General features: G+C 51.5%; 1 protein-coding gene across 1 annotated transcript; it reads right to left on the reverse strand.

Annotated features, from left to right (window-relative positions):
• Nucleotides 1–3,621: 3,621 nt before the first annotated feature.
• LOC134432650 (neuronal acetylcholine receptor subunit alpha-2-like) lies at nt 3,622–22,161 on the reverse strand. The gene is made up of 6 exons (XM_063181548.1): nt 22,064–22,161; nt 17,822–17,967; nt 16,556–16,600; nt 11,537–11,646; nt 6,582–7,674; nt 3,622–3,747 (listed from the first exon to the last, which is right to left on the reverse strand). The coding sequence occupies exons 1-6, from the start codon at nt 22,107–22,109 to the stop codon at nt 3,622–3,624; spliced, it is 1,566 nt and encodes a 521-aa protein (XP_063037618.1). The 5' UTR covers nt 22,110–22,161.

Consider the following 22,161-nt stretch of genomic DNA (forward strand, 5'->3'; position numbering starts at 1 on the left):
TTATCAATTTCCCCCAATGCCTTTCACCCTCATTGACCCGTGCACTTTTAGCAATAACCAATCCCAAAGTGCCACCACCACCACAGGAGATGGAGGCCAAGAAGAAGAAGAAGAAGGAGGAGGACAGGACACGCCCCAATTCCTCCATCTCGCTTCTCCAGCCCCCCCTGTACAGAAATCCCCAACCCTGTGTGTCACACTCTGATTAACCCATCCCTCCACCATCCACCCAGTGAGATCCTCCCATCCTCACACAGGTGTCCTCTCCTGCAGGATCAAAGTCCAGCCACCAGACACTGCTGGCAACGTCCCGGGAGCTCCGAGCCCCCCGAGGGTGGTCTGGGTGACTCGGCACATCAGGGCTGAGGTGCTGAGATCCCACACGTGACCACCACCGTTCCCACCACCGTTCCCACCACCATTCCCACCACAATTCCCAGCACCGTTCCCAGCACCATTCCCCCCACCATTCCCACCACCATTCCCAACATTCCCACCATTCCCACCATTCCCACCATATTCCCACCATATTTCCACCACCATTCCCACCACCATTCCCACCGCCATTCCCACCATAATCCCACCATTCCCACCATTCCCAGCACCATTCCCACCACCATTCCCACCACCATTCCCACCACTTCCAGCACCATTCCCACCATTCCCACCATCCCCTCCACCATTCCCACCACCATTCCCACCATATTCCTACCATTCCCACCATTCCCACCACCATTCCCACCATTCCCACCATTTCCACCATATTCCCACCCCATTCCCACCATTCCTATAACAATTCCCACCATATTACCACCATTTCCACCACCATTCCCACCATATTCCCACCACCATTCGCACCATTCCCACCACCATTCCCACCATATTCCCACCATTCCCACCATATTCCCACCACCATTCCCACCACCATTCCCACCATTCCCACCACCATATTCCCACCACCATTCCCACCACCATTCCCACCACCGTTCCCATCACCATTCTCATCCCCATTCCCACCATTCCCACCACTGCCACCATATTCCCACCATATTCCCACCACCATTCCCACCATATTCCCACCATTCCCACCACCGTTCCCACCATTCCCACCATTCCCACCACCGTTCCCACCATTCCCACCACCATTCCCACCATATTCCCACCATTCCCACCACCATTCCCACCACCATTCCCCCCACCATATTCCCACCACCATTCCTGTCGGTTTCTCGGCTGTTTGGGTGGCCTGGAAAGGCCCGGGGTGGCCTTGGACAGCCCGCGCTCCAAAGGACGAGAAGAGGCTTCAGATCTTTTCTCGCTCTCGGTGTTTATTAATTGTTTATCTACAAGATTTTCCCCCGGCCCGACAGAGTCTGCCCAGCAGCCAGCCATGAGCACACTGAGAGCCCCCGGGGCGGTCACCGATCTTTATACCCAAAATTACGTGTCCAATATTTATCAATTTCCCCCAATGCCTTTCACCCTCATTGACCCGTGCACCTTTAGCAATAACCAATCCCAAAGTGCCACCACCACCGCAGGAGATGGAGGCCAAGAAGAAGAAGAAGAAGAAGAAGAAGGAGGACAGGACACGCCCCAATTCCTCCATCTCGCTTCTCCAGCCCCCCCTGTACAGAAATCCCCAACCCTGTGTGTCACACTCTGATTAACCCATCCCTCCACCATCCACCCAGTGAGATCCTCCCATCCTCACACAGGTGTCGTCTCCTGCAGGATCAAAGTCCAGCCACCAGACACTGCTGGCAACGTCCCGGGAGCTCCGAGCCCCCCGAGGGTGGTCTGGGTGACTCGGCACATCAGGGCTGAGGTGCTGAGGTCCCACACATGACCACCACCATTCCCACCACCATTCCCACCAGCATTCCCACCATTCCCACCACTCCCACCACCATTTCCACCACCGTTCCCACCACTCCCACCACCATTCCCACCACACTCCAACGGTTCCCAGCATCATTCCCACCACCGTTCCCACCATTCGCAGCACCATTCCCACCATATTTCCACCACCATTCCCACCATATTCCCACCATCATATTCCCACCATTCCCACCACCATTCCCACCATATTCCCAGCACCATTCCCACCACCATTCCCACCACCATATTCCCACCACCATTCCTGTCGGTTTCTCGGCTGTTTGGGTGACCTGGAAAGGCCCGGGGTGGCCTTGGACAGCCCGCGCTCCGAAGGACGAGAAGAGGCTTCAGATCTTTTCTCGCTCTCGGTGTTTATTAATTGTTTATCTACAAGATTTTCCCCCGGCCCGACAGAGTCTGCCCAGCAGCCAGCCATGAGCACACTGAGAGCCCCCGGGGCGGTCACCGATCTTTATACCCAAAATTACGTGTCCAATATTTATCAATTTCCCCCGGTGCCTTTCACCCTCATTGACCCGTGCACTTTTAGCAATAACCAATCCCAAAGTGCCACCACCACCACAGGAGATGGAGGCCAAGAAGAAGAAGAAGAAGAAGAAGAAGGACAGGACACGCCCCGATTCCTCCATCTTGCTTCTCCAGCCCCCCCTGTACAGAAATCCCCAACCCTGTGTGTCACACTCTGATTAACCCATCCCTCCACCATCCACCCAGTGAGATCCTCCCATCCTCACACAGGTGTCGTCTCCTGCAGGATCAAAGTCCAGCCACCAGACACTGCTGGCAACGTCCCGGGAGCTCCGAGCCCCCCGAGGGTGGTCTGGGTGACTCGGCACATCAGTCCTGAGGTGCTGAGGTCCCACACATGACCACCACCGTTCCCACCACCATTCCCACCGGCATTCCCACCATTCCCACCATTCCCACCATATTTCCACTATTCCCATCACCATTCCCACTACATTCCAACCGTTCCCAGCACCATTCCCACCACCGTTCCCACCACCATTCCCACCACCATTCCCACCATTCCCTCCGCCATTCCCACCACCATTGCCACCACCATTCCCAGCACCATTCTCACCATATTCCCACCACCATTCCCACCATATTCCCACCATTCCCACCACCGTTTCCAGCACCATTCCCACCATTCCCACCACCGTTCCCACCACCATTGCCACCATATTCCCACCATTCCCAGCACCATATTCCCACCATTCCCACCATTCCCACCACCATTCCCACCACCATTCCCACCATTCCCACCATTCCCACCATTCCCACCACCATTCCCACCACCATTCCCACCATTCCCACCACCATATTCCCACCATTCCCACCACCATTCCCACCACCATTCCCACCATATTCCCACCACCATTCCCACCATTCCCACCACCATTCCCACCATATTCCCACCACCATTCCCACCATTCCCACCACCATTCCCACCATTCCCACCCCCATTCCCACCACCATTCCCACCACCATTCCCACCATTCCCACCACCATTCCCACCATTCCCACCACCATTCCCACCATTCCCACCATCCCCACCACCATTCCCACCATTCCCACCATTCCCACCATAATCCCCCCATTCCCACCATTCCCACCACCATTCCCACCACCCTTCCCACCATTCCCACCACCATTCCCACCATTCCCACCATTCCCACCACCCTTCCCACCATTCCCACCACCCTTCCCACCACCCTAGATCATGCCGGCCAGGTAGGGCGGCAGGAAGAGCCCCGCGGTGCCCAGCAGGCAGACCATGATGAACATCCACAGGAAGATGCGGTCGATCACCATGGCCACGTACTTCCAGTCCTCCTTCACCTGCCGGGGAGGGGGGAGAACGGTGGTGGAACCTTCTGGAATTCCATCCCGGGGATCTCACGGGGGTCTGGAGACCGCCCTGAACTTCCTGGGAATCTCCTCGTGGTGAGGGGACTCCACAGTTCATGGAAAATTCTGGAATTTTCTGAGGTGGGACACGGAGGTGTCCATCTTGGACCTGGGGTTCTCCAAACCCACTTTGGGAAGATTGGAAATGGGAGAGGTCAGGAGAGCACCCAGAACTTCTGGGAATCTCCTCAGGATGAGGGGACTCCACAATCCATGGGAAATTCTGGAATTTTCTGAGGTGGGACATGGAGGTGTCCATCTTGGACCTGGGGTTCTCCAAACCCACTTTGGGAAGAGCGGGAATGGGGTGGGAGAGGTCAGGAGAGCACCCAGAGCTTCCTGGGAGTCTCCTCGTGGTGAGGGGACTCCACAATCCATGGAAAATTCTGGAATTTTCTGAGGTGGGACATGGAGGTGTCCATCTTGGACCTGGGGTTCTCCAAACCCACTTTGGGAAGAGTGGGAATGGGACCAAGGGTGGGAGATGGACCGTGGATCTTCTCCCTGGGTTTGGGTGCTTGGGAAGCAGCCACGGATCCTGGAATTGTCCTCCTCATTTTTGGGATCTCCAGAACCAACCACCACGGGTCCCGGAACCTCCCATTCCAATTTTTTGGATCTCCAGCCCCATCCGGGGACCCCAGAACTTCCCAATTTTGGGATCTCAGGAGGCAACCATGGATCCCAGAACTTCCCATTCAGCTTTTGAGACCTGCAGCTCCACGTTCAGGTCCCACATCTGCTCCTCCCAATTCTGGGATCTCCAGCCCCATCCATGGGTTCCGTTTTTGAGATCTCCAGCTCCACCCACACATCCCAGAACTTCTCCTCCCAAGGTTTTGGGATCTCCAGCTCCATCCATGGATCCCAGAACTTCCGTTCCATTTTGGCATCTCCAGCCCCATCCACAGATCCCAGAACTTCCCACTCCAATTTTGGGATCTCCAGCCCCATCTGTGGGTCCCAGATCTGCCGTTCCCCATTTTGGGACCTCCAGCCCCATCCATGGATCCCAGAACTTCCCAATTCTGGGACCTCCAGCCCCATCTGCAGACCCCAGAACTTCCCAACTTTTGGGATCTCAAGAACCAACCATGGATCCCAGAACTTCCCATTCCAGTTTTGGGACCTCCAACCCCATCCACGGATCTCAGATCTGCCCTTCGCAATTTTGGGATCTCCAGCCCCATCCACGGACCTCAGAACTTCCCTTCTCAATTCTGGGATCTCCATCCCCATCCACGGATCTCAGAACTTCCCTTCCCAATTTTGGGGTCTCCAGCTGCATCCACGGTTCCCAATTTCGGGGTCTCCAGCCCCACCCGCACATCCCAGAACTTCCCAACCTTGGGGGCCTCCATCCCCTCGGCGTCTCCCAGAACTTCCCAAATTTCGGGACCTCCACCCCCATCCACACATCGCAGAACTTCCCCTCCAAATTTTGGGATCTCAAGAACCAACCATGGATCCCAGACCTTCCCATTCCAGTTTTGGGACCTCCAACCCCATCCACGGATCCCAGATCTGCCCTTCCCAATTCTGGGATCTCCAGCCCCATCCATGGATCCCAGATCTTCCCTTCCCAATTTTGGCATCTCCAGCCCCATCCATGGATCTCAGAACTTCCCTTCTCAATTTTGGCATCTCCAGCCCCATCTGTGGTTCCCAATTTTGGGGTCTCCATCCCCATCCGCACATCCCAGAACTTCCCAAATTTTGGGATCTCAGGAACCAACCATGGATGCCAGATCTTCCCATTCCAGTTTTGGGACCTCCAACCCCATCCATGGATCCCAGATCTTCCCACTCCAATTTTGGGATCTCCAGCCCCATCCGTGGTTCCCAATTTTGGGACCTCCAGCCCCTTCCACAAATTCCAGAACTTCCCAATTTTGGGATCTCAGGAACCAACCACAGCTCCCAGAACTTCCCATTCCAATTTTGGGACCTCCAGCCCCATCTGTGGCTCCCCATTTTGGGATCTCCAGCCCCATCCATGGATCCCAGAACTTCCCGTTCCATTTTTGGGACCTCCAGCCCCATCTTTGGGTCCCAATTTTGAGATCTCCAGCCCCATCTGTGGATCCTGATTTTGGAATCTCAAGAACCAACCACAGACCCCAGAACTTCCCAATTCTGGGATCTTCAGCCCCATCCGCACATCCCAGAACTTCCCAATTTTTGGGATCTCAGGAACCAACCATGGATCCCAGAACTTCCCATTCCAGTTTTGGGACCTCCAGCCCCATCCATGGATCTCAGATCTGCCCTTCCCAATTTTGGGATCTCCAGCCCCGTCCACGGATCTCAGAACTTCCCTTCCCAATTTTGGGATCTCCAGCCCCATCCACGGTTCCCAATTTTGGGATCTCCAGCTCCATCCATGGATCTCAGATCTTCCCTTCCCAACTTTGGGATCTCCATCCCCATCCACGGATCTCAGAACTTCCCTTCCCAATTTTGGCATCTCCAGCCCCATCTGTGGTTCCCAATTTTGGGGTCTCCATCCCCATCCGCACATCCCAGAACTTCCCAATTTTTGGGATCTCAGGAACCAACCATGGATGCCAGATCTTCCCATTCCAGTTTTGGGACCTCCAACCCCATCCACGGATCTCAGAACTTCCCTTCCCAATTTCGGGGTCTCCAGCCCCACCCGCACATCCCAGAACTTCCCAACCTTGGGGGTCTCCATCCCCTCGGCGTCTCCCGGAACTTCCCAAATTTCGGGACCTCCACCCCTCCTGGCGTCCCCCGGCACTCACGGAGGAGTCGGCGTCCTCGGCCCGCAGGTGGTCGGCGATGTACTGCACCCCCTCCAGGGCCTTCACCATCCCGGGCGACAGCGCCGGCGCCCGCCCCGAGCCTTCCTCCTTCCCCTCCTCCTCCTCCTCCTCGTGGTCCTCCTCGTGGTCCTTCCCCTCGGAGCCCGGCGCCGCCGCTTTCTTCCCGCAGCAGAATTTGGTTTCCTTGGGCTCTGCCCTGGGGTGGCTTGGGTAGGTCTTCTCCTCTTCTTCTTCTTCTTCTTCCTCTTCCTCCTCTTCCTCCTCCCACTTGTCGTCGACGTCGGTCTCCAGCCAGCAGCGCGACGTGCTCAGCCGCGCCCCGCCGGGGCGGCCATGTTGTTGCTGCCGCCGCCCGCGCGCGCCGTCCTGCGGCGGCCTCTTCATGGAGAGCCAGCGGGGCACGGCGCCCAGGAAGAAGCTGCGCACCCAGGCGGGCATGGCGTGCGTGCCGGGCGAGCGGTGGTGCACGTTGAGCACGAAGACGGTGATGATGATGGAGAGCGTGACGAAGATCATGGTGAAGAGCAGGTACTCGCCGATGAGCGGGATGACCAGCGAGGTGGACGGGATGATCTCGGTGATGAGCAGCAGGAAGACGGTGAGGGACAGCAGCACGGAGATGCACAGCGTGATCTTCTCGCCGCAGTCCGAGGGCAGGTAGAAGACCAGCACGGTGAGGCAGGAGATGAGCAGGCACGGGATGATGAGGTTGATGGTGTAGAAGAGCGGCAGGCGGCGGATGACGAAGTAGAAGGTGATGTCGGGGTAGATCTCCGTGCAGCAGTCGTACTTCTTGGAGTTGTAGGTGCCCACGGCGTTGATGATGGCCCACTCGCCGCTCTCCCAGTAGTCCTTGAGGTCCACCTGGTGGTCCATGTTCTCCAGGTCGATCTTGGCCTTGTCGTAGGTCCACGAGCCGAACTTCATCTTGCAGCTCTGCTGGTCGAAGGGGAAGAAGGTGACGTCGATGCTGCAGGAGCTCTTGTAGATGGCCGGCGGCACCCAGGTCACCGTGCCGTCCCACGACAGGTGGGCCTTGGTCATGTGCGTCACCGCGAACTCGCCGTCGGCGCTGGAAAACACGGGGTGGGATTGGGATGGTCAGGAATGGGGTTGGGATGGACCTTGGGATGGGCCTTGGGATGGAGCTTGGGATGGTCCTTGGGATGAGGTTGGGATGGACCTTGGGATGGACCTTGGGATGGACCTTGGGATGGGCCTTGGTTGGAGAAGAGTTGAAGGTGGGATGGGACAATGGGATGGGACAGGAGATCAGGTGGGCCTGGGTCATGGTGGGATGGTCAGGAATGGGGTTGGGATGGTCCTTGGGATGGACCTTGGGATGAGCCTTGGTTGGAGAAGGGATGAAGATGGGATGGGGTGGGGCAGGAGATCAGGTGGGCCTTGGTCATGTGCGCCACCGCGAACTCGCCGTCGGCACTGGAAAACACGGGGTGGGATTGGGATGGTCAGGAATGGGGTTGGGATGGACCTTGGGATGGACCTTGGGATGGACCTTGGGATGGGCCTTGGTTGGAGAAGGGATGAAGGTGGGATGGGATAATGGGATGATGGGATGGGATTGAGATGGCCAGGAACGATCAGGAACGGGGTTGGAATGGTCAGGAATGGGCTTGGGATGGTCAGGAATGGGGTTGGGACAGACCTTGGGATGGGCCTTGAGATGGACCTTGGGATGGGCCTTGGGATGGGCCTTGGTTGGAGAAGAGATGAAGGTGGGATGGGACAATGGGATGGGACAATGGGATGGGACAGGAGATCAGGTGGGCCTGGGTCATGGTGGAATGGTCAGGGATGGGGTTGGGATGGGCGTTGGGATGGGGTTGGGATGGGCCTTGGGATGGGCCTTGGGATGAGCCTTGGTTGGACAAGGGATGAAGATGGGATGGGGTGGGGCAGGAGATCAGGTGGGCCTTGGTCATGTGCGTCACCGCGAACTCGCCGTCGGCGCTGGAAAACATGGGGTGGACTTGGGATGGACCTCGGGATGGACCTTGGGATGGTCAGAATGGGGTTGGGATGGGCCTTGGGATGGGCCTTGGGATGGGCCTTGGGATGGGCCTTGGTTGGAGAAGGGATGAAGGTGGGATGGGATAATGGGATGATGGGACAATGGGACAATGGGATGGGACAGGAGATCAGGTGGGCCTGGGTCATGGTGGGATGGTCAGGAATGGGGTTGGGATGGACGTTGGGATGGTCATCAATGGTCAGGAATGGGGTTGGGATGGACCTTGGCTGGAGAAGAGATGAAGGTGGGATGGGATAATGGGATGATGGGATGGGATTGAGATGGCCAGGAACGGTCAGGAACGGGATTGGGATGGTCAAGAACGGGGTTGGGATGGTCAGGAACGGTCAGGAATGGGCGTGGGATGGACCTTGGGATGGGGTTGGGATGGTCAGGAATGGGCTTGGGATGGACCTTGGGATGGGCCTTGGTTGGAGAAGAGATGAAGGTGGGATGGGACAATGGGACGATGGGATGGGATTGAGATGGCCAGGAACGGTCAGGAATGGACTTGGGATGGTCAGGAACGGTCGGGAATGGGCTTGGGATGGTCAGGAATGGACTTGGGATGGTCAGGAACGGGGTTGGGATGGTCAGGAATGGTCAGGAATGGGGTTGGGATGGTCCTTGGGATGGGCCTTGGGGTGGTCCTTGGGGTGGTCAGGGATGGGCCTTGGTTGGAGAAGAGATGAAGGTGGGATGGGATAATGGGATGATGGGATGGGATTGAGATGGCCAGGAACGGTCAGGAATGGGGTTGAGATGGCCAGGAATGGGCTTGGGATGGACCTTGGGATGGACCTTGGGATGGACCTTAGGATGGGCCTTAGGATGGACCTTGGGATGGACCTTGGGATGGGCCTTGGTTGGAGAAGAGTTGAAGGTGGGATGGGACAATGGGATGGGACAATGGGATGGGACAGGAGATCAGGTGGGCCTGGGTCATGGTGGAATGGTCAGGGATGGGGTTGGGATGGTCCTTGGGATGGGGTTGGGATGGGCCTTGGGATGGACCTTGGTTGGAGAAGAGATGAAGATGGGATGGGGTGGGGCAGGAGAATCAAGGTGGGCCTTGGTCATGTGCGTCACCGCGAACTCGCCGTCGGCGCTGGAAAACACGGGATGGACTTGGGATGGTCAGGAATGGTCCTTGGGATGGACATCGGGATGGACCTTGGGGTGGTCAGGGATGGGCCTTGGTTGGAGAAGAGTTGAAGGTGGAATGGGATAATAGGACGATGGGATGGGATTGAGATGGTCAGGAATGGGCTTGGGATGGACCTTGGGATGGACCTTGGGATGGACCTTGGGATGGACCTTGGGATGGTCCTTGGGATGGACCTTGGGATGGACCTTGGGATGGTCCTTGGGATGGACCTTGGGATGGGGTTGGGATGGACCTTGGGATGGGCCTTGGTTGGAGAAGAGATGAAGGTGGGATGGGACAATGGGATGGGACAGGAGATCAGGTGGGCCTGGGTCATGGTGGAATGGTCAGGGATGGGGTTGGAATGGTCCTTGGGATGGGGTTGGGATGGGCCTTGGGATGGACCTTGGTTGGAGAAGGGATGAAGGTGCGATGGGACAATGGGATGGGACAGGAGATCAGGTGGGCCTTGGTCATGTGCGTCACCGCGAACTCGCCGTCGGCGCTGGAAAACACGGGGTGGGATTGGGATGGTCAGAATGGGCTTGGGATGGACCTTGGGATGGACCTTGGGATGATGGACCTTGGGATGGGCCTTGGTTGGAGAAGAGTTGAAGGTGGGATGGCATCAATGCAATGGAGATGCTGTGGGAGATCAGGTGGGCCTTGGTCATGTGGGGTCACCGCGAACTCGCCGTCGGCGCTGGAAAACACGGGATGGACTTGGGATGGCCAGGAATGGTTCTTGGGATGGACCTTGGGATGGGCCTTGGGATGGACCTTGGTTGGAGAAGAGATGAAGGTGGGATGGGATAATGGGATGGGACAATGGGATGGGATTGAGATGGCCAGGAACGGTCAGGAATGGGGTTGAGATGGTCAGGAATGGTCCTTGGGATGGACCTTGGGATGGGCCTTGGTTGGAGAAGAGCTGAAGGTGGGATGGGATAATGGGATAATGGGACTGAGATGGTCAGGAATGGTCAGGAATGGGCTTGGGATGGACCTCGGGATGGACCTTGGGATGGGCCTTGGGATGGACCTTGGGATGAGCCTTGGTTGGAGAAGAGATGAAGGTGGGATGGGATAATGGGATGGGATTGAGATGGCCAGGAACGGTCAGGAATGGACTTGGGATGGTCAGGAACGGAGTTGGGATGGTCAGGAATGGTCAGGAATGGGGTTGGGATGGACTTTGGGATGGGGTTGGGATGGTCAGGAATGGGCTTGGGATGGGCCTTGGGATGGGCCTTGGCTGGAGAAGAGATGAAGGTGGGATGGGACAATGGGATGGGACAGGAGATCAGGCGGGCCTGGGTCATGGCGGAATGGTCAGGAATGGGGTTGGGATGGGCTTTGGGATGGACCTTGGGATGGGCCTTGGCTGGAGAAGGGATGAAGGTGGGATGGGATAACAGGATAATGGGACAACGGGATAATGGGACAATGGGATGAGGTGGGATGGGATGAGGTGGGACGGGATGGGATAATGGGATAATGGGATAATGGGACAATGGGACAATGGGACAATGGGATGGGACAGGAGATCAGGTGGGCCTGGGCCATGGTGGAACGGTCAGGAATGGGGTTGGGATGGACCTTGGGATGATCCTTGGTTGGAGAAGAGATGAAGGTGGGATGGGACAACGGGATAATGGGACAATGGGATGAGGTGGGACGGGGTGGGATAACGGGCAGGGACGGCGTTTTGGGAATTCCCAGGAGCTCCCCAGGAGTGCCGGGCCCGTCCCTCACTTGTTGTAGAGGACGAGGTCGGGGATCCAGATCATCTCGGAGGGCACGCGGATGGAGGTGACGTTGTCGTACTCGGCCGGGTCCCAGCGCAGCTTGTAATCGCTCCACTCCTGTGGGACACGCGGGCACGTGGGGCACATCCACGGGGACGGCCCCAAAACACCCTGGGAATGGGCATTCCCAAATCCCAATCCCAAATCCCACCCCAAATCCCAAATCGTATTCCCAAATCCCACTTCCAAATCCCAATCCCATTCCCAATCCCAAATCCCAAATCCCAAATCCCAAATCCCATTCCCAAATCCCAATCCCAAATCCTATTCCTACTCCTACCCCAAAATCCCAATCCTAAATCCCAATCCCAATCCCAATCCTAAATCCCAAATCCGGTTTGGGAGCACCTCCTTCCTGCTCCAGCCAGACACTGGTGGTCATCATCTGGTTCTCCAGATCCCATTCCCAAATCCCATCCCAAATCCCATTCCCAAATTCCACTCCATATCCCAAATCCCAAATCCTATTCCCAAATCCCACTTCCAAATCCCAATCCCACTCCCAATCCCAAATCCCATTCCCAAATCCCTTCCAAAACCCTAAATGCCAATCCCAAATCCCAAATCCCAAATCCCAATCCCATTTCCGCACCTATGTCAGCCACACGTTGGTGGTCATCATCTGCTTCTCCAAATCCCCAATCCCAAATCCCAAATCCCAAATCCCAAACTCCAATCCCAAATCTCAAATCCCCAATCCCAAATCCCAAATCCCAAATCCCAAACCCCAAATCCCCAATCCTGTTCCTGTACCTGCTTCAGCCACACGTTGGAGGTCATCATCTGGCTCTGCAAATCCCAATCCCAAATCCCAAATCCCAAACCCCAAATCCCCAATCCCAAATCCCAAACCCCAAATCCCAAATCCCAAATCCCAAATCCCAAACTCCAATCCCGAATCCCAAATCCCAAATCCCAAACCCCAAATCCCAAATCCCAAATCCCAAACCCCAAATCCCCAGTCCTGTTCCCGCACCTGTTTCAGCCACACGTTGGTGGTCATCATCTGGATCTCCAAACCCCAAATTCCAAATCCCAAACCCCAAATCCCAAATCCCAAACTCCAATCCCAAATCCCAAACTCCAAATCCCAAATGCCCAATCCCAAATCCCCAATCCTGTTCCTGTACCTGCTTCAGCCACACGTTGGTGGTCATCATCTGGCTCTGCAAATCCCAATCCCAAATCCAAATCCCAAACCCCAAATCCAAACCCCAAATCCCAAATCCCCAAATCCCAAATCCCAAATCCCAAATCCCAAATCCTCAAATCCCCAATCCCCAATCCCATTCCTCAAATCCCAAACCCCAAATCCCAAATCCCCAATCCCAAACCCCAAATCCCCAATCCCGTTCCCGCACCTGCTTCAGCCACACGTTGGTGGTCATCATCTGGTTCTCCAAATCCCAAATCCCAAAACCCAAATCCCAAACTCCAATCCCAAACCCCAAATCCCAAACCCCAAACCCCAAATCCCAAATCCCAAATCCCAAACCCCAAATCCCCAATCCCGTTCCCGCACCTGCTTCAGCCACACGTTGGTGGTCATCATCTGGTTCTCCAAATCCCAAATCCCAAATCCCAAATCCCAAACTCCAATCCCCAAATCCCAAATCCCAAACCCCAAACCCCAAATCCCAAATCCCAAATCCCAAATCCCAAATCCCCAATCCTGTTCCCGCACCTGTTTCAGCCACACGTTGGTGGTCATCATCTGGCTCTCCAAATCCCAAACCCCAAATCCCAAATCCCAAATCCCAAACTCAAATCCCAAATCCCAAATCCCAAATCCCAAATCCCAAACTCCAATCCCAAATCCCAAATCCCAAATCCCAAACTCCAAATCCCAAATCCCAAATCCCAAATCCCAAACCCCAAACTCCAAATCCCAAATCCCAAATCCCAAATCCCAAATCCCAAACTCCAATCCCAAATCCCAAATCCCAAACCCCAAATCCCAAATCCCAAATCCCAAATCCCAAATCCCAAACTCCAATCCCAAACCCCAAATCCCAAATCCCAAATCCCAAATCCCAAATCCCAAATCCCAAACTCCAATCCCAAATCCCAAACCCCAAACCCCAAACCCCAAATCCCAAATCCCAAATCCCAAATCCCAAACTCCAATCCCAAATCCCCAATCCCAAATCCCCAATCCCAAATCCCAAATCCCAAATCCCAAATCCCAAATCCCATTCCCGCACCTGTTTCAGCCACACGTTGGTGGTCATCATCTGGCTCTGCAAATCCCAAATCCCAAATCCCAAATCCCAAACTCCAATCCCAAATCCCCAATCCCAAATCCCCAATCCCAAACTCCAATCCCAAATCCCAAACCCCAAATCCCAAATCCCAATCCCAAATCCCAAATTCCAATCCCAAATCCCAAACCCCAAATCCCCAATCCCGTTCCCACACCTGCTTCAGCCACACGTTGGAGGTCATCATCTGGCTCTGCAAATCCCAAATCCCAAATCCCAAATCCCAAACTGCAATCCCAAATCCCAAATCCCAAATCCCAATCCCAATGCCAAATCCCGAATCCCAAATCCCAAATCCCAAATCCCAATCCCAAATCCCCAATCCCAAATCCCAAATCCCAAATCCCAAATCCCCAATCCCAAATCCCAAATCCCAAATCCCCAATCCCAAATCCCAAATCCTGTTCCCGCACCTGTTTCAGCCACACGTTGGTGGTCATCATCTGGCTCTGCAAATCCCAATCCCAAATCCCAAATCCCAAATCCCAAACTCCAATCCCAAACCCCAAATCCCAAATCCCAAATCCCAAATCCCAAACCCCAAATCCCAAACCCCAAATGCCCAATCCTGTTCCTGTACCTGCGTCAGCCACACGTTGGTGGTCATCATCTGGCTCTGCAAATCCCAATCCCAAATCCCAAATCCCAAATCCCAAACTCCAATCCCAAACCCCAAATCCCAAATCCCAAATCCCAAATCCCAAACCCCAAATCCCAAACCCCAAATGCCCAATCCTGTTCCTGTACCTGCGTCAGCCACACGTTGGTGGTCATCATCTGGCTCTGCAAATCCCAATCCCAAATCCCAAACCCCAAATCCAAACCCCAAATCCCAAATCCCCAAACCCCAAATCCCAAATCCCAAATCCCCAATCCCCAATCCCAAATCCCAAATCCCAAATCCCCAATCCCAAATCCCCAATCCCGTTCCCACACCTGTTTCAGCCACACGTTGGTGGTCATCATCTGCTTCTCCAAATCCCAAACCCCAAATCCCAAACCCCGAATCCCAAATCCCAAATCCCAAATCCCAAATCCCAAATCCCCAAACCCCAAATCCCAAATCTCCAATCCCCAATCCCAAATCCCAAATCCCAAATCCCCAATCCCAAATCCCAAATCCCGTTCCCGCACCTGTTTCAGCCACACGTTGGTGGTCATCATCTGCTTCTCCAAATCCCCAATACCAAATCCCAAACCCCAAATCCCAAATCCCAAATCCCAATCCCCAATCCCCAATCCCAAATCCCAAATCCCAAATCCCAAATCCCAATCCCCAATCCCGCACCTGTTTCAGCCACACGTTGGTGGTCATCATCTGCTTCTCCAAATCCCAATCCCAAATCCCAAATCCCAAATCCCAAATCCCAAACTCCAATCCCAAATCCCAAATCCCAAATCCCAAATCCCCAATCCCAAACCCCAAATCCCCAATCCCGTTCCCGCACCTGTTTCAGCCACACGTTGGTGGTCATCATCTGGCTCTGCAAATCCCAAACTCCAATCCCAAATCCCAAATCCCAAATCCCAAACTCCAATCCCAAATCCCAAATCCCAAATCCCAAATCCCCAATCCCAAACCCCAAATCCCCAATCCCGTTCCCGCACCTGTTTCAGCCACACGTTGGTGGTCATCATCTGGTTCTCCAAATCCCAAACTCCAATCCCAAATCCCAAATCCCAAACCCCAAACCCCAAATCCCAAATCCCAAAACCCAAATCCCAAACTCCAATCCCAAATCCCAAATCCCAAATCCCCAATCCCAAATTCCAAATTCCAAATCCCAAATCCCAAATCCCAAACCCCAAATCCCAAATCCCAAATCCCAAATCCCAAATCCCAAATCCCCAATCCCGTTCCCGCACCTGTTTCAGCCACACGTTGGTGGTCATCATCTGCTTCTCCAAATCCCAAACCCCAAATCCCCAATCCCAAATCCCAAATCCCAAATCCCAAACTCCAAATCCCAAATCCCAAATCGCCAATCCCAAATCCCCAATCCCCAAATCCCCAATCCCGTTCCCGCACCTGCTTCAGCCACACGTTGGAGGTCATCATCTGGCTCTGCAAATCCCAAATCCCAAATCCCAAATTCCAATCCCAAATCCCAAATCCCAAATCCCAAATCCCAAACTCCAATCCCAAATCCCAAATCCCAAATCCCAAACCCCAAATCCCAAACCCCAAATCCCCAATCCCGTTCCCGCACCTGTTTCAGCCACACGTTGGTGGTCATCATCTGGATCTCCAAACCCCAAATCCCAAATCCCAAACCCCAAATCCCCAATCCCAAATTCCAAATCCCAAACCCCAAATCCCAAAACCCAAACTCCAATCCCAAATCCCAAATCCCAAATCCCAAATCCCAAACCCCAAATCCCCAATCCCATTCCCGCACCTGTTTCAGCCACACGTTGGTGGTCATCATCTGGCTCTGCAAATCCCAAATCCCAAATCCCAAATCCCAAATCCCAAACTCCAATCCCAAACCCCAAATCCCAAATCCCAAACCCCAAATCCCAAATCCCAATCCCCAATCCCGTTCCCGCACCTGTTTCAGCCACACGTTGGTGGTCATCATCTGGCTCTGCAAATCCCAATCCCAAATCCCAAATCCCAAATCCCAAACTCCAATTCCAAACCCCAAATCCCAAATCCCAAACCCCAAATCCCAAACCCCAAATCCCCAATCCCGTTCCCGCACCTGTTTCAGCCACACGTTGGTGGTCATCATCTGGTTCTTCTCATCCTGCGGTGGGAACGAGGGATGAGCCGCCAGATCCCGAGGGATTCAGGGACGGCCCCAAAATTTCCCGGGGATCCCAAAATTCCCAAAATCCCAGGGGATCCGAAAATCCCAGAGGATCCAAAAATTCCCGAGGATCCCACAGTTCCCAGAATTACAGAGAATCCCAAAATTCCAGGGGATCCCAAAATTCCCAAAGTTCCGGGAAATCGCAAAACTCCCGGCCCCCATCAGGATCGGCTCCTTGGGATGAGATTTTGGGATTTGTGGCCGCTGGAGGGTGGCGGAGAATCAGATTTGGGATTTGGGATGTGGGATGTGGGATATGGGATGTGGGATGTGGGATATGGGATGTGGGATGTGGGATGTGGGATGTGGGATGTGGGATGTGGGATGTGAGATATGGGATGTGGGATGTGGGATATGGGATATGGGATGTGGGATGTGGGATGTGGGATGTGGGATGTGGGATATGGGATATGGGATGTGGGATATGGGATGTGGGATGTGGAATGTGGGATGTGGGATGTGGGATATGGGATGTGGGATGTGGGATGTGGGATGTGGGATGTGGGATGTGGGATGTGGGATGTGGGATGTGGGATATGGGATGTGGGATGTGGGATATGGGATGTGGGATGTGGGATGTGGGATGTGGGATGTGGGATGTGGGATGTGGGATGTGGGATATGGGATGTGGGATATGGGATGTGGGATGTGGGATATGGGATGTGGGATGTGGGATGTGGGATAAGGGATGTGGGATGTGGGATGTGGGATGTGGGATAAGGGATGTGGGATGTGGGATGTGGGACAGAGGAATAAAGGGATCCAGGGATATGGGATGTGGGATGTGGGATAAGGGATGTGGGATGTGGGATATGGGATGTGGGATGTGGGATATGGGATGTGGGATATGGGATGTGGGATGTGGGATGTGGGATATGGGATAGAGGAATAAAGGGATCCAGGGATATGGGATGTGGGTGCAGGGATGGCAATCACGGCTGCAGAACCCCAGGAACTCCCACCACAGAATCCCGGGAATTTTGACCACAGAATCCCAGAAATTTTCGCACTGGAATCCCGGAAATTCCAACCCTAGATCCCCAGAAATTCCAGTGCGGAATCCCAGGAATTTCAGCCCCAGATCCCAAGGAATTCCAGCCCCAGATCCCAAGGAATTCCAGCCCCAGAACCGCGGGAATTTCCGCCCTGCCTCACCACGTCGATGAGCTGGGCGATGGAGAGGCCGAAGCGCACGATGACGACGTCGGAGGTGTTGGGGACGGGCCGGGACCAGCGGTTGTAGCCCGAGAAGAGGCGCTTGAAGAGCCGGTCCTCGGCGTGGCTGCGCCGCTGGCACCGCCCTGCGCGGCCCGGAATGTTCCAGAAACCGTCCAGGAATATTCCAGAAATATCCCAGAAATATTCCAGAAATATCCCAGAATTATTCAGGAATTATCCCAGAATTATTCCAGAAATACTCCAGAAATATTCCAGAAATATCCCAGAATTATTCAGGAATTATCCCAGAATTATTCAGGAATTATCCCAGAATTATTCAGGAATTATTCCAGAAATATCCCAGAAATATCCCAGAATTATTCAGGAGTTATCCCAGAATTATTCCAGAAATACTCCAGAAATATTCAGGAATTATCCCAGAATTATTCAGGAATTATTCCAGAATTACCCCAGAATTATCCCAGAAATGTTCCAGAAATATCCCACAATTATTCAGGAATGATTCCAGAATTATCCCAGAAACATTCCAGAATTATTCCAGAAATATCCCAGAATTATTCAGGAATTATCCCAGAATTATTCAGGAATTATCACAGAATTAACCCAGAATTATTCCAGAAATATCCCAGAATTATTCAGGAATTATCCCAGAATTATTCAGGAATTATCCCAGAATTATTCCAGAAATACTCCAGAAATATTCAGGAATTATCCCAGAATTATTCCAGAAATATTCCAGAAATATTCAGGAATTATCCCAGAATTATTCAGGAGTTATTCCAGAATTACCCCAGAATTATCCCAGAAATGTTCCAGAAATATCCCACAATTATTCAGGAATTATTCCAGAATTATCCCAGAAACATTCCAGAATTATTCCAGAAATATTCCAGAATTATTCAGGAATTATCCCAGAATTATTCAGGAATTATCCCAGAATTACCCCAGAATTATTCCAGAAATATCCCAGAATTATTCAGAAATTATTCCAGAAACATTCCAGAATTATCCCAGAATTATTCCAGAAATATCCCAGAATTATTCAGGAATTATTCCAGAAACATTCCAGAATTATTCCAGAAATATTCCAGAAATATCCCAGAATTATTCAGGAATTATTCCAGAATTATCCCAGAGTTATTCCAGAAATACCCCAGAATTTTGGGAGATTTTTGGGGGAATTTTTGGGGGAATTTTTGGGGGATTTTTTTTTAATTTCTGGTGGAATTTTTGGTGGGAATTTTGAGGGAATTTTGGGAGATTTTTGGAAGAATTTGGAAGGGAATTTTTGGGGAAATTTTTGGGGATTTTTTTTTTTATTTCTGGGGGAATTTTCGGTGGGAATTTTGAGGGAATTTTGGGAGTTTTTTGGGGGAATTTTGGGGGATTTTGGGGGGAATTTGGAGGGGAAGTTTTTGGGGAATTTTTGAGGGAATTTTGGGAGATTTTTGGGGGAATTTTGGGAGATTTTTGGGGGAAATTTTTGGGGACTTTTTTTATTTCTGGGGGAATTTTTGGTGGGAATTTTGAGGGAATTTTGGGAGATTTTTGGGGGAATTTTGGGAGATTTTTGGGGGAATTTTGGGCGATTTTGGGGGGAATTTGGAGGGGAAGTTTTTGGGGAATTTTTGAGGGAATTTTGGGAGATTTTTGGGGAAATTTCGGGAGTTTTTTGGGGAAATTTCGGGAGTTTTTTGGGGAAATTTTTGGGGATTTTTTTTTTCTTTCTGGGGGAATTTTTGGTGGGAATTTTGGGAGATTTTTGGGGGAATTTTGGGAGATTTTTGGGGGAAATTTGGGGAATTTTGGGGGCGATTTTTGGGGGTGATTTGATGGGAATTTTGGGAGTTTTTGGGGAAATTTTTGGGGAATTTTTTTTTTTATTTCCTGGGGATTTTTTGGTGGGAATTTTGAGGGAATTTTGGGAGATTTTTGGGGGAATTTTGGGAGATTTTTGGGGGAATTTTGGGAGATTTTTGGGGGAAATTTTTGGGGACTTTTTTTTATTTCTGGGGGAATTTTTGGTGGGAATTTTGAGGGAATTTTGGGAGATTTTTGGGGGAATTTTGAGGGATTTTGGGGGGAATTTGGAGGGGAAGTTTTTGGGGAATTTTTGAGGGAATTTTGGGAGATTTTTGGGGGAATTTCGGGAGTTTTTGGGGGAAATTTTTGGGGATTTTTTTTTTTCTTTCTGGGGGAATTTTTGGTGGGAATTTTGAGGGAATTTGGGGGATTTTTGGGGGAATTTTGGGAGATTTTTGGGGGAATTTCGGGAATTTTGGGGGCGATTTTTGGGGGTGATTTGATGGGAATTTTGGGAGTTTTTGGGGAAATTTTTGGGGAATTTTTTTTTTATTTCTGGGGGAATTTTTGGTGGGAATTTTGAGGGAATTTTGGGAGATTTTTGGGGGAATTTTGGGAGATTTTTGAGGGAATTTTGGGAGTTTTGGGGGGAAATTTTTGGGGACTTTTTTTTATTTCTGGGGGAAATTTTGGTGGGAATTTAGAGGGAATTTTGGGAGATTTTTGGGGGAATTTTGGGAGATTTTTGGGGGAATTTCGGGAGTTTTTGGGGGAAATTTTTGGGGATTTTTTTTTTATTTCTGGGGGAATTTTTGGTGGGAATTTTGAGGGAATTTGGGGGATTTTTGGGGGAATTTTGGGAGATTTTTGGGGGAATTTCGGGAGTTTTTGGGGGAAATTTTTGGGGGTGAATTGATGGGAATTTTGGGAGTTTTTGGGGAAATTTTTGGGGACTTTTTTTTATTTCTGGGGGAAATTGTGGTGGGAATTTTGAGGGAATTTTGGGAGATTTTTGGGGGAATTTTGGGGGATTTTGGGGGGAATTTGGAGGGGAAGTTTTTGGGGAATTTTTGAGGGAATTTTGGGAGATTTTTGGGGGAATTTCGGGAGTTTTTGGGGGAAATTTTTGGGGATTTTTTTTTATTTCTGAGGGAAATTTTGGTGGGAATTTTGAGGGAATTTGGGAGATTTTTGGGGGAAATTTGGGGAATTTTGGGGGCGATTTTTGGGGGTGATTTGATGGGAATTTTGGGAGTTTTTGGGGAAATTTTGGGGAATTTTTGGGGGAATTTTGGGAGATTTTTGGGGAAATTTTGGGGGAGTTTTTGGGGAAATTTTTGGGGATTTTTTTTTATTTCTGGGGGAATTTTTTTGGGAATTTCGGGGTAATTTTGGGGGCAATTTTGGGGAGAATTTTGGGATTTTTTGGGGTAATTTGGGGAAAATTTTGGTGAAATTTCTTTTGATTTCTCGGGGGAATTTTTTGGGAATTTTGGGGGGAATTTTGGGGGGAAATTTGGGAGATTTTTGGGGGAATTTTGGGGGATATTTGGGGGACCATTTTTTTGGAATTTTGTTTGAATTTTGTTTGAATTTTGGGGGGAAATTCGTGAGATTTTTGGGGTCATTTTGGGGCAATTTAAGGGAAATTTTTGGTGACAACTTTTTTTTTTTTCCTGAGGAAATTTTTTCGAATTTTTTTGGAATTTTTTGGGGAAATTTGGGGAATTTTTGGGGGCGATTTTGGGGGCGATTTGATGGGAATTTCGGGAGTTTCTGGGGAAATTTTGGGGATTTTTTTTTTACTTCTGGGGGAAATGTGGGAGATTTTTGGGGATATTTTTGGGGATTTTTGGGGGAATTTTGGGAGATTTTTGGGGGAATTTCGGGAGTTTTTGGGGGAATTTTTTGGGATTTTTTTTTTATTTCTGGGGGAATTTTTGGTGGGAATTTTGAGGGAATTTTGGGAGATTTTTGGGGGGAATTTTTGGGGAAATTTTGGGGGATTTTTTTTTTATTTCTGGGGGAATTTTTAGTGGGAATTTTGGGAGTTTTTTGGGGAAATTTTTGGGGGAATTTTGAGAGTTTTTGGGGGAATTTCGAGGGGAATTTTTGGGGGAATTTCGGGAGTTTTTTGAGAAGTTTTGGGGGATTTTTTTTTATTTCTGGGGGAATTTTTGATGGGAATTTTGAGGGAATTTGGGGGATTTTTGGGGGAATTTTGGGGGAATTTTTGGGGAAATTTCGAGAGTTTTTGGGGGAATTTTTGGGGATTTTTTTTTATTTCTGGGGGAATTTTTGGTGGGAATTTTGAGGGAATTTTGGGAGATTTTTGCGGGAATTTGGGGAGATTTTGGGGGGAATTTTGGGGGAATTTTTGGGGGAATTTTTGGGGAATTTTGTGGAATTTCTCACCCGGCTGCAGCATCAGGAGCAAAACCCAGAGGGAGAAAATTCCCATGGAGAGGCCGGGAAATCCTGCGGGGATTCATTAATAATTAATAATTGACAAC

This window comes from Melospiza melodia (assembly GCF_035770615.1).
Source record: "Melospiza melodia melodia isolate bMelMel2 chromosome 3 unlocalized genomic scaffold, bMelMel2.pri SUPER_3_unloc_3, whole genome shotgun sequence".
NCBI lineage: Eukaryota > Metazoa > Chordata > Aves > Passeriformes > Passerellidae > Melospiza > Melospiza melodia.